The sequence below is a fragment of the Lactuca virosa genome, chromosome 2, assembly GCF_052849685.1.
Source record: "Lactuca virosa cultivar CGN04683 chromosome 2, Lactuca_virosa_CGN04683_v6, whole genome shotgun sequence".
Taxonomy (NCBI): Eukaryota; Viridiplantae; Streptophyta; class Magnoliopsida; order Asterales; family Asteraceae; genus Lactuca; species Lactuca virosa.
Window position 1 is genome coordinate 284,355,340 of NC_136427.1, and position 13,991 is coordinate 284,369,330.

The window sequence follows — 13,991 nt, forward strand, 5'->3', positions numbered from 1 at the left end:
ATCCCTTAAAATATGCAATTTTCCTTTTTTAAATTTATGTTAATTGACTAAAATATCCTTAAAATGAAATTAGATGGTGTTTTCTAATTATCTTTAATTTAATAATATGTGTTATTCACTTTCTTAAAATAAGTAAAATTGATTGGTCCACATTTATGCATACAATAACACAATAATTACTTTGAATAGAATATCTTAAGCATATATATATATATATATATATATATATATATATATATATATATATAGAGAGAGAGAGAGAGAGAGAAAGAGAGAGAGAGAGAGAGTTAGGTTCAAATGTTTTTAGCAAGTATTGTGTGTCTAAATGCACCAATGAGAATTCAAGAAATAATTAAATCACTAATAAATAATAAAAGGGTATAAGAGTAATCTACACTATAATTAATTATGGTAAAAGAAAACAAAATCAATCAATATCCCACTAATTTAGGTTATCAGTTTCATATAACACCACCACCGATTCCCCCTACTTCTCTAAAAATCATCGTTCTCTCTTCACAGACCCAGAAACCCTTATCCTCTCCTTTTTTTGACATATATAAACACAACTCCAAACCCCATTCCTATTCGGCATCGCTTCCAACAATTAGCACACAAACAGACTCAAGGTGTTGTTGCATGAGTAAGAGAGATTAATTCAATAAAGCAATAATGAGTTACAATGGCTGCAGAATTCTTCGAAGGGGCTGCAACGAGAACTGCATTCTCAGACAAAGCCTCTATGCCATCGAAAGTGCTCAAGCTCAAGCCAACGCCACTTTGTTCGTTGCCAAATATTTCGGCCGTGTCGGCCTTATGTCCTTCCTCTCCTCCGTCCCTGAGCACCAACGACCTGGTAAATATCATCACAACATCTTCAATCTGTCTATTTATCTCATACCTTCTTACAAGTCATACTGTTTGAGGTTTTGGTTGATTAATATTTTGATATATAATACGACTTGATTGTTTATCTGTTTAATTGTGTACGTTCAGGTTTATTTCAGTCTTTACTATTCGAAGCCTGTGGCCGGACGGTGAATCCAGTGAACGGAGCAGTCGGACTGCTGTGGACAGGAAACTGGCACGTCTGTGAATCAGCTGTAGAGACGGTGCTCCGAGGCGGAAGCATACATCCCATGCCTGAGCTATTTTCATTTGGATCTACTCAAGTGAGATAAAGATAACCGATACAGGTAAAAACGATTATACTTTAACCCTTTTTTCTTAAACCCTAATTGATGAAGCAACCTATTTTAATGGATGTTAAGTTTTGCTGAGTTGTACACTCCCTTAAATTCGCATCAGAAGAACAATGAGGATATTTGTTTTTTTATACTTTAAGCTTTTGATTCTCTATTATTTATATATGTGTGCACAAAAGGTGTTTGTGGAAATGCCTGAAAGAGAATCTAGCCATGTTGTATGTATTCTGTCAAAACTCTCAGAATGCTTATTATTCTGTGACAATTTGATTTCAATCTTCTAATTTGTCAAGATAGGGAAAGTAAAAAACATTGTTAGATAGGAAAATTAAAAAACATTCCGGTAGAATATGTTATCATTCTCTATTATATCGTTTCCGATAGAATATGTTACAAATTCTTTAAGAATATTCAAAACCATTCTGCAATAATAGTTTATTCTGTTAGAATATTTATTGTTGTATTATATTATAATGCATTGAATTGTTTAATTTTTGAAAATTGATTATCTTTTCTTTGTGGATTTAGGTTTTGAAGAGGCTAACATTGATGTGGAGAGGGAAGAAAACATATAGAACGAGAGTGTATTATACCAGAATGTGTTATGCTACAATGTATAAAGTGTTGCTTAAAAATAATATTCTTTCAGAATAGATTAGTGTTTTTGTTAGATTTTGATTTTTTTTTTATTTTTTCTTTCAGAATGATGTTATTATTCAATGAATCACAATCATACAATGTAATTATTTGTTATATTATTAGTTCAAGAATTGATTTGTATATTCTTTCAGAATGTATTTACTAGTTTATGGTTGACATTCTGCCATTCTGACAGAATAAAATTGAAAAATATATTTACTAGTTTATGGTTGACATTCAATCATTCTGACATAATAAAATCGGATTTTTAAATTTGAATTAATTTAAAATATTCAGATTTTTAAAAAAATAAAGGAATTAATCATCCCTAAAAATCCGAAAATTTCATTTTTTAATATAGGTAAATTGACTAAAATGCCCTTATGTTGAAATTTGTGTGATTATATGGTACATGTTATCATATTCTATTATCATAGACCCTCAGATCATGACCTTTGATTATATTCCATCCGATGGTCCAGATCTGTGCATTCTGGCACACAATAGTTAGTAAAAACAAAATAACTTAATCCTATATATATATATATATATATATATATATATATATATATATATATATATATATATATATATATAGGAGAGAGAGAGAGAGAGAGAGCTAGGTTCATTTGTTTAAACTAATTATTGTGTTATTGTATGCATAAATGTGGGCCAATCATTTCAAAAACTTAAATAAGGATATATAATCTTACCTATTAATTAACTTTGTTAATTAAATAAAAATTTAATTAATCCCTAAAATATTGGATTGTTTTCCTTTAAGTCCCTTGAAACCGTTACTGCTTCTTTATCACTGATTCATCCCTACTTTTTCAACCTAACCGATGCCGATGATTGAAGAAGATAAGTGGCTGGAGCTTGCCCGTTCGCCGACCAACACCATCAGCCACCATCGCCACCGAACTCACCAGAATCGATTTCGAACAGAAATCAATCGTATCAGCCTTCAACGATTTCGAATATTACTAACTTGGGATTGAATGTTGCAACTAAAATCATTCAGAAGCAAAAATTGGTATTATCATTCACTGTTCGAGCATCAGAGGATAGAAAATTGGTTTGTGTATTGCAAGCTTCATTGGAAGTCGAAATCATATCTTCAAAATCCGGATCAATCACGAACAGAATTGAATTTAGAACATACATCGGGTTTAATGGATGTCAATCAGAATTCATGATAGATGTGAAGTGGTTCAATTTTGACTTTTCCTAAGTCAAGCGGGGTATTCTTGTGTTCCAACTTCAAGGTTGGGATTCCAGTGCTTTTGGAAGATGGTATTCAGATGCTTGTTTATGCTGGGGAATATGATTTTATTTGCAATTGGTTAGGTAAGATACGAATTCCAATTCTGTTTGAATGGAATCACGAATTCCAATTCTGTTGGAATCACAGAAGTTGATGCTTGAAGAACGGACCACAAAATTGAAACGGACCTCATTATTCTTTTAGAATGTATTACTCGTTGTTAGATTTTGATGTTTTCTTTTAAAATGGAATCACGAATTCCAATTCTGTTTTCTCCAAGAAGTTTTTAAGGTTATTTTTAAACTGATGGTTCAAAACTATTGTTTGTCTTCAAAATATTCACTCATTCAAAACATTTATTTTGTCAGAATAGATAATCTGACATTCTCATAGAATACCATTCTTTCAGAATTATCTTAGAATTATAATAAATTAATTAAAAAAATGAAAATTCAAAATTAAGAAAATCAAATATATCTGAAAATTCGAAATTTTTTATTAATTAAACTTGTGTTTCCTAGTTAGTAACTTTTTGGTAAATTAAGAAAGTGAATGTTACCTATTTATGCTTACAATAACACAATAATCACTTTCTTAATTTACCAAAAATGATTGGCCCATAAATATATATACAATAACACAATACTTAGTTTGAATAGAATAACCTAAGCATATATATATATATATATATATATATATATATATATATATATATATATATATATATATATATATATATATATATATATATATATATAGGGAAGGGTTATTTGGAAAACAAAAAAAACCCTAAAAATGTATTAAAAAAATACATAGACATTACAAAACTTTTTTTTTTTAATTTTTTTATCAAAAAATCGCAACTTTTTTGACAATTTTCGCTGAAAAAAAAAATAAAAAATCAATTTTCTTTTTTCTTTTTTTTTTGTAAAAAACTTTTTTTTTTCAAAAAAATTTTCAGCGATTTTATGTTAAAAGCTGCGATTTTTTGATAAAAAAGTTTTGTGATCTCTAAGTATTTTTTTTATGCATTTTTATGATTTTTAGGGTTTTTTTGTTTTCCATAGAACCTAAACCTATATATATATATATATATATATATATATATATATATATATATATATATATATATATATATATATATATAGGGAAAAGTTCAATAGAGGACCATTATTAATCAAAGAACCAAGGAACCAATCCAAAGCGTCGGAATTTAAAACGATCAACGGCAGAAGGAAGAGTTGTAAAATTTTATAATGGACGCACATGTACCGGATTATAACAAAACTCACTTCCTTTTTTTCATTTAAAATTTTTTTAGGCCAAGTTTTTTATCGAAAAAAAAACCGAATATACCGTTGTTCACGATTTTTCGTCATCTTTCCATAGAGATCCATGATGATATATATAAAACGATTTTTTTTTTCGAAAAAAACCCACTAAATTTTCTTAGTTTTTTCGATATTTAAGTTTATTTTTATCAAAAAGAAAACTAATTATACCAAAAATATTAATTTTTTATACTCTATTAATAAACATCAACACCGATTAAAAAAAAAAACCTCGAACAGTGTAGATTCACACTGTGAATCTAGACTGTAAATATTTTAATTTTTAACATTCACAATATGAAAAATTTCGAACAGTTCAGATTCACATTGTGAATCTGAATTACTATTATGCACACTGTGAATCTGAGAAGGTTCACAAAAAAAAACCTCGATCAGTGTAGATTCACATTGTGAATCTAAACTGTAAATATTTCAAATTTTAACATTCACAATGTGAAAAAGCTCCAATCAGTTCAGATTCACACTGTGAATCTAATTTATTATTATACACACTGTGAATCTGAGGAGATTCACAATGTGAATCTGAACAAGTTTACAATATGAATATGAACAAGTTCACAATGTAAATCTGAACTGAAATATCGTTTTTTTTTTTTTTTTAACATTAATATGAATCTATGTTTAAAAAGTACAAAAAATATGAATTTTGATATATTTGTTAATTTTTTTCTATAAAAAATAGACCTTAACTTTTTTCATTAAAGAAAATGAAGTGGGTTTTTTTCGAAAAAAAAAATTTGTTTTTGTTATTATCATGGATCTCTATGTAAAGAGGACGAAAAATCGTGAACAACGGTATATTCGTTTTTTTTTTATAAAAAACATGTCCTAAAAAAAATTTTAAACGAAAAAAAATGGTGGATTGTTTGGTATAATCCGGTGTGTGTGCGTCCAATGTAAAAGTGTACATCTATTTCCTTGGCCGTTGATCGTTATGATTTCCGATACTCACCATTGGTTCCTTGGTTAATTATGGTTCTCTATTGAACCTCACACACTATATATATATATATATATATATATATATATATATATATATATATATATATATATATATATATATATATATATATATATATATATATAAGACCCTTTTTGTTTTTTTTAATATACGACCGATGTGTGTTGAAGTTACAGAGTCCCACTCCCTTCGTTAAACCTTTATATCGCTTTTGACTTTTAATTCCAACAAGAATTTGTTTCCATCAAACATTAATATGATTTTGGCACTGTATATATTATCTTGTTCAGTAGCAACGATTTGAGTTCCTATTTATTTAGTATTTATTCAATCGCAACGATTTGGCATACTTATTTCTTATTTAATAGTTAGCAACAATTTGAGTTAATATTTATTTTATATTTATAGTACATTATAGTTTCAATGAAACAAATAAAAACTAAAATGTGCGTTTTCATAATATATATATATATATATATATATATATATATATATATATATATATATATATATATATATATATATATATATATACACACACGGTGAGTTCAATAGAGAACCATAATTAACCACAGAACCAATCTTTTTTTCAACTTTTACAACTTATTTTTTATAAAAAAAAAACTAAAAATACAGAAATTCATAACTTTTTATCCTTTTTCCAATGATATCAAATTCGATTTTTTTTACGTCAAATTCACAATGTGAATCTTTGAAAATTCACAATGTGAACCCGGATTCACACGGTGAATCCGAAAAATAATTTTCACATTCACAATGTTAATATATGAATTTAGATATTTTTATCGATAAAGAATAAGTTCTAAAAATTGAAAAAAAGTTTTGGTTCCTTGAAGAACCAATAATTATGGTTCTCTATTGAACTTTTCTATATATATATATATATATATATATATATATATATATATATATATATATATATATATATATATAAATGGGATAAATTTTATTAGAAATTAACAAGGAGCTGGAAAAAATCATTACAATAAAATAGTGGCAGAAGAAAGACTGTGTAACCAAGAAGTCCAACTTATTTTTGCTTTGATACACCTATTGAAAATCCAAAAAAAAAAACTCTATGAACAATATCATCAAAAATGTTAGACTTCCTAGGAAGAGCCGTTCCAAAAACCACATAATTACGAAAACTTCATAAAGTTGTAAAAATTACAGCTTCAAACGCTTTTCGTTGACCGCCTCTCATAGAGACCGAATCTGACCAAAAGATAATAGACTGCACCGAAAAATGATCTGGAGTCTGGATATTCCACCAAATGGCAATACGAGACCTAATATCTATAAGCTCTCAACAAGAAGCAAAAATATGATCAACCGATTCAATCGTGAGAGAACAAACATGGCACATAATCGAATCCACCGTAATACCTCTATGAGAAAGTTTCTCTCTGGTGGGAATACTCTGTAACCGAATCCTCCAAACAAGAATATTGATTTTTATGGGAACCCAATAATTCCATCGGGTCTCACTACCACCGAAAAACAACATGCCACCATCTAAATAAGCTCTAACATAAGAAACAAAGAAAGTATTTGACACATCTAGGAGCCATCCCAATCTATCCGGGTGTTTTCATAATATTTAATATTATAAACAAATAATGACTAAAACTGAATCCACAAATTTCCACCATCCTATATTTGACTATATATTGTTGTTCCAAATTGTATTCTTTAATGTGTGTGTAACTCGTCTATTAATTATATGGAACTAACTTAAATGAACTAATTTAGCAATCTGATTACTAGTCTCAACGAATGCAAGTCTTTTTTTTCTATGTTTGCAGCCTTATCTTTCTTCAACAAAATTTTGAGTTAAAAAGGTATCGGATATTTGTCCCACATCGGCTGAGTAGACAAGTCAAGTGAAGGAGATACAAGTATATAAGAAGAAGAGCACTCTCACTGTGATAGTTGTATTTGTATTTTAATCCCACATTGCTAGGTGACATAAATAGATGAGAATGAGCCTGTTATAAATTAAATAGACACTTAATATTTTGAGTTAATCATTGAGTTCATCATTGGCTTACTTAGTCTTGAGCCATATGAACGACTACCTGATGGGTTGCCCATACCCGATTGTTTTTTTTACCCGAACCCATCGGGATTAGGCGGGTCAGGGTGGGGATGGTATGGGATTGAAGTTCGGGTACGGGTATGGAGGTTGTAGTCCCCGTGAACATCCCCCCCTTGCATCCCTAACAAAAATCCTCATACATAAGCCCCCAACAGATGTGCTAGCCGACTTTCGGCTCAAAGCATCAACGACCACATTCGGTTTTCCTGGGTGATAAAGAATCTCACAGTCATAATCCTTAACCACGTCAAGCCACGCTATCTTATATTCAGATTCGGCTGATCCATGAGATATCTCAGACTCTTGTGATCCGTGTAGATGGTACACCGGACCCCATATAGATAATGCAGGCAAATCTTGAGGGAAAACACTACTGCTCACAACTCCAGATCATGTGTTGGATACCGAAACTCATGTGAATTCAGCTGCCTAGAAGCATATGTAATAACTATCCATTGATTCATGAGTACTGCCCCCAAACTGGTGATAGAAGCATCACAATAAACAAAAAAAAAATCTTCCACACCCTCCGGGAGGGTTAACACCGGGGCCTTACATAGTTTATGTCTCAACGTCTCGAACGCAGCCTGCTGCTCAGTCCCCCAATGAAAATCCATGACCTTCCTCTTTAAACGAGTGAGAGGTAGAACAACCTTTGAGAAATATTGAATAAACCTCCAATAACACCCTTCTAAACCCAAAAAACTCCTGATCTCCGAAGGAGACTTCGAGACCTCCCACTGCATAACTAACTCAATCTTGGCCGGGTCGACCAAAATCCCGTTCTGGTTAACGAGGTGTCCCAATAATTGGACCTCCCATAACCAGAACTCACACTTTGAGAACTTGGCATAAAGCATCGTCTTCCTCAAAACTCCCAGTAGTTCTAGAAAGTGCTCCTCAAGCTGCTCCCTGGTCTTGGAGTAGACCAAAATATTATCGATAAAAACAATGACCGATCGATCGGGCATCGGCCTGCATACCCGATTCATTAAATCCATAAATGCCTTCGGCACATTGGTGAGCCCAAACGACATCACCACAAACTCGTAATGACCATAAAAGTTCGAAAGGTTGTCTTCTCAATTTCATCCTCTCTGACTCTCATCTGATGATACCCTGACCTCAAATCAATCTTGGAGAACCAAGATGCACCCTACAACTGATCAAAGATGTCATCAATCCATGGAAGTGGGTAACGGTTCTTCACCATCAACTTGTTCAACTCTGGGTAATCAATGCACATCCAGTGTGAACCAACATTCTTCTTAACAAACAAAATCAGCGCTCCCCCAAGGGGAACTGCTCGGTCTGATAAAATGCTTGCCCAACAACTCCTGAAGATGAGAAGACAACTCATGCATCTCTGGTGGTGCTAATCGGTACGAATCCTTAGCAATCGGCGTTGCACCAGGGATCATATCGATCCTAAACTCCACTTACCTCGTGGGAGGCACACCGGGTAATTCCTCCGGAAGTACATTTGGAAACTCTCTGACTACAGGAACATCCGAAACCAAAACCCCCTTCTCTACCCGAGTGTCAACCACATACGCGAGATAACCCATACACCCATGTTGTAGATATTGTCGATCCCTAGCAGCAGAACAAAAGGTTGATCTAATCCTGGTTCCCTCGCCATAAATAGTCAGTTCTCACCGACTTGGGGTTTGAAACACCACCCACCGCCCTTTACAATTTATCATGGCACCCAACCTGCTCAACCAGTCCATCCTTACTATCACACATCCATCCCCCATAGCGATAGGGATCAAATCAATCGGGTAAGAGACCCCGGAAATCTCCAAGGTACAATCCCGAAAAATGCTCGATGCAGAAACCTGTGCTCGTTGGCGATGGAAACTCGCAACGGTCACTCCAACTCTCCAAGAGACATATCAAAACTCCCATTGAAGGACTGAGACACAAAGGACCGACTCGCACCAAAGTCAAAAATGTAACACTCCAAAGTAGGTAAACCGTTATAACCCCTTGAAATGATTTAATTTGGCAAAAATTGTCCCTTTTGTACGTTGGGCGTACCTAAGTGTACGCTTAGCGTACTATGGAGGAAGGAACACGAAGGAATATTGAGTACGCGGGGCGTACATGTAGGTACACGGAGCGTACGTGACAGAGGGCCAAAACCTAAAACTCAGACTAAAGACCTATTTATTCATCCTTAATTCACTTGGACCAAACCCTAATCAGCCCCTAAAGTCTCATTTCGTCCCTTTACCTCATTTTTCCTTTGAGAGTGTGATTTTAGAGCATAGGAAGGTGTTGGTGGCCATTTTGGAGCTTATCCAAGAAGAAGAAGTTAGTGAGCAAGCTTGGTGTGGCATTGGGCTTCAAGAATCTACATCTAGTTCACCTTGAGGAGCTTCTGGAGGTATACAGTCTTGATCTTGCCATCTTATTCATTAAATTGAGTTAGGGTTTTTCATATTGTCCCTTTAATTGGTTCTTGGATCTTCTCTTGAGAGTTGAGTAACTCCAAAGACTGAAATGATTAGATCTGAGCTTTGTGAGCATGCTAGATGCATAAAGGTGCTAGCTTGAACGTTATCTAGACTCCATGCATGAGTTTGAAGCTTTATATGAAGTCATACTGTGAAGAATGAAGTTTTGAAGTCCCATATAGCATGCAAGGGCATAAAGTTGCCAACTTTATGCCCTAGGACGTCTTAATGAGCTCAAATATGATATTGGACGTTAGAACATCAAGTATTAAGCACTTAATGGAAGTGGTGCTTAATCTGCTTGTACGCTGGGCGTAACATAGTGTACGCAGCGCGTACAACCAAGGACTCAGTACGCTAAGCGTACTGAAGTGAAACGCTTGGCGTACGCACCACAATGGGTTATGGGCTTCGTGTGGGCTTGTAGACTCTTTGGGCCTTAGCCAGTGTTGGGCCTAGTCATATTTTGGGTTAGTGGTCCGATGAATCTGTTTTGGGTCGTGGTTGTTTCGGTTGGGCCTTATTAAGCCATGTGGCCCATTAATAGTTTTGGACATGGACTTTGGGCCCATTAGCAAAGGATGACTCTTGGGCCATTATGAAAGGACTTGGGATTGGGTACTTGGGTTCTTTAATTAGATTATAGTTAATCCTAATTTTGGGTTAATGGTATTATTGCTCAGCGCGGGTGATTTTGGACTGTTAGCGAGCAACTTTTGTGTTCAGCAGACTAAGGTGAGTCTCCTCACCATACCAATGGCTCTAAGGCACCAAGGTCGGCCCATTCAGTTAGTTGTAGTGTTATTATGGGTTCACTACTGATATGTATGGTATGCATGTATATGGGATTGTGCTAGTACTTTATTGACTAGATATATGAAGTCCCCGGGGGGAGCCCGTGGCAGTTGGATACAAGACCATGTGGGGGAGCCCATGACATTCCAGGTAAAGACCATGGGGGAGCCCATGGAAAGTAGTTAAGACCATGTGGGGGAGCCAATGGCACATAGGTATAAGACCCTGGGGGGAGCGCACAACCTCCTGGAGTAAGACCCTGGAGGGATTCCACGACATCCCTATATTTTTATATATGTGTTATGTAGTATGATAGTTATTTTTGTGATATATGGTATGATAGTTGACTTTGTATTTTTCATGGAAGACCCCGGGGGGAGCCCGTGGCAATCGGATATCAGACCATGGGGGGAGCCTGTGAGAACAAGATAGATCTAATGCGCAGGGACAATTTTGAGAATTCAAACCTTGAGTGAATGCGTAAGAATAATGTATGCTTGCTAATAAATGTTCTAGTCAAGTCTGGATAGACCAGTCAAGTTTGAGTTAATGTATTCAACAAATAATCAAGCCATAAATGAAGAATGAGAATAAAGATCAAAGTAAAGTTAATAAATGAAGAACAAGAAAAATGTTTGAAAGAGAATTGAAGTAACTTAGTAAATGCAAAAATGAGTGAAAGATCCGTCATTTGATATTGCATTGAAAGCTCATATAAATAGGAGTGAGTGAAACATGGTACAAACCATTAAACATACATATGACCGGATAAAAGGAATAATTCTTACATTCTGATTGTCCAAGTTGACACACACACCAAGTCCTATGAAATGTCTAATCATGCAAAGAGACAAAAGTAATTAATACATAAAGAGACAAAAACAGCTTCTTCGAATCAACATACATTCCGGACATAATGTCCATTCCGGAATGTCTTCACTCCTGAACTTCTCATCTTCTTCTCTCCAAGTCCGGACAGATTCCATATTACTCCTCACTTCGGAACTCATGCTGACTTCGGAATAATCACTGGGACTTAGGATTGCTAGAGGTTCACTTTCCGGTTCCAACAGAGCCCATGGAATTCTAGGTAAAGACCATGGGGGGAGCCCATGGCATGTAGGTATAAGACCCTGGGGGAGCCCACGACATCCTAGAGTAAGACCCTGGAAGGAGTCCACGACATCCCTATATTTTTGTATGCATGACTTATGTGGTTTATGTAGCTTTATTAGCTAATATGGATTATGTGATTATGTGGATTGTGTGGGGTATGTTTTGGGGAACTCACTAAGCATTAGCTTATAGTTTGTTGGTTGTTTCAGGTACTTCAGAGCCTAAGGACAAGGGCACGACTTGGTGGCGTAACATGCACTCTCCGACGATTTTATTTGGGGACACTCTGATATTATAAATAAAATGTTTGATGTTGTGGATTTTGAAAACAAATATGATTGGTATTTCATGTTTATTGGAAATGATTTTGTTATTTAAAAATTAAAAAAATTATTGGAAATTTGGGATGTTACAAGTTGGTATCAGAGCCTTGGTTTTGATGGATTCGGGCACACTCTCGGGTGTGTCAGGACTCAAACTAAGGAATTGGTAAAATTGTTTTCAAAAATCAAAAGTTAAAACTTCTTAAGACCGAAAAAGGGAGAGTGCAATATGCCTAATCGGCCGAGCTCAAGTAAGTGGTTCCCCCAATATGTTAGCCATGTTATACTGATATTTGGATTATGATAGTCGGATGGATTTTGCTATGTGTATGCTTTAAAAATTGTATACGATTAGGATCGTATAGCCTTAGAATGATGGATTTGGTCTTATTTCCTGTTCCTTGTCTGGTTGTGGTCCTAGGGTAGAGTATGTTATTCGAAAGTCTATTTGATCCTGTTATGTGTATAATTTGCATGCATATGGCAACATGTTATGATTGATTTGAGTTCTGGTTTGATGAGATTGAGCAAATCTTAGGATAGCCTAGGGTTTGAGTATGTGGTATTTTGGGAGTTATGTTTTGTTCCGGGATGAATTAGAGTTATCAGGTATAACCTTGTGGAAGGTGTTGGATAAGGTGTATAAGTCCATAACTATTTCTGGGATGTACTTGACCTGACCCCGCATGGTCCATTTGGGTTGCATGGCACCATGCAATTGGATAAACTAAAATGAGAGAAATAACACTTATGGTTTATTAATATATTATAAGTTCTAATATATTAATAATATTATTTAATTAGTTTGATCAAGAATTAATTTAGAATTAATTAAGTGATCAAAAGATAACTAATTAAATATATGGGTAGATTATGTAAATCTTCCATATCTTATATAGTGGGCTAAGAGGCTCCATGGATTATCAAGTTGGGTTCCACCCATAGGATGCTCCATGGATGCTCCATGGGAGTTACAAACCCATGGGTCATGGAAATGAAGAGTCATGACACATTAGGGTTTACATGGTGTAACCCTAGATGTGTCAACACTATATAAGAATTCTCCACCAAAATAGGCTACACTAAGAAACAAGAGGGCTAGAGCCGATTTTGCAAGTGTAAGATTCTCTCAAAGTTTACTCCTTTGCATTTGGTGTTGTGTGAAGCATTTGAGGCATCACACTTGGGGTGCTAGGCTCACAAGGTTTCAAGGATCATAATCAGCAACAAGGTAAGTTATTCTATCTTTCATTCAAGTTAAAAATGTTCCCCATGTATGCTAGATAGGAATATAACCTTGGAATTCAACTTTGCATGGTTATTAGACAAACATAGATCCAAGGTTATTAGGGTTGCATGTACACTTAGGAAGTGTTAGAATGCTCAAAACCCATGAGTGGTATCAGAGACTAGGTTTGTTTGTTGTTTTTTTTTTGTGTGCAAATAGCTTGAAAAAAAAATCGTTTTTCTGTTTTCTGCTCGTATGAAAGTTTGCACATTTGTTGCTGGAAATGGACTAGAAACATTACCCTAAACTGTTTTGATGTTTTAAAGCTTGTTTTAGATGGTGTAATGTTTATGCTAATCCATTTACAATGTCAATTATTAAAATTACAAGTTTTTTTTAAGTGTAATTTTTGATTCTTGAAAGTGTTCATATTCATGTTCTTGAACTTATGAAGATTAGATGATCATATGAATTGTTTGTAACCTTCATGGTAGTTTAATTCATGATCATAATGTGTTTTAATG

The 13,991-nt window shown here is 34.2% G+C and overlaps 1 protein-coding gene across 1 annotated transcript; it reads left to right on the plus strand.

The window, feature by feature from the left end:
• The first annotated feature begins 672 nt into the window (after positions 1-672).
• LOC145158589 (LOB domain-containing protein 37-like) lies at positions 673-1,928 on the plus strand. Its single transcript, XM_079077468.1, has 4 exons — positions 673-856; positions 997-1,172; positions 1,734-1,787; positions 1,908-1,928. The coding sequence occupies exons 1-4, from the start codon at positions 673-675 to the stop codon at positions 1,926-1,928; spliced, it is 435 nt and encodes a 144-aa protein (XP_078933594.1).
• Positions 1,929-13,991: the final 12,063 nt, after the last annotated feature.

What these genes read in the sequence shown, in the direction of transcription:
- LOC145158589 (XM_079077468.1), top strand. Translation starts at nt 673, where the DNA reads ATGAGTTACAATGGCTGCAGAATTCTTCGAAGGGGCTGCAACGAGAAC. An exon ending in TTTCATTTGGATCTACTCAA is followed by an intron (nt 1,173 to 1,733) that starts GTGAGATAAAGA and finishes TTGTGGATTTAG; the next exon opens with GTTTTGAAGAGGCTAACATT. An exon ending in AGAAAACATATAGAACGAGA is followed by an intron (nt 1,788 to 1,907) that starts GTGTATTATACC and finishes TTTTTCTTTCAG; the next exon opens with AATGATGTTATTATTCAATG.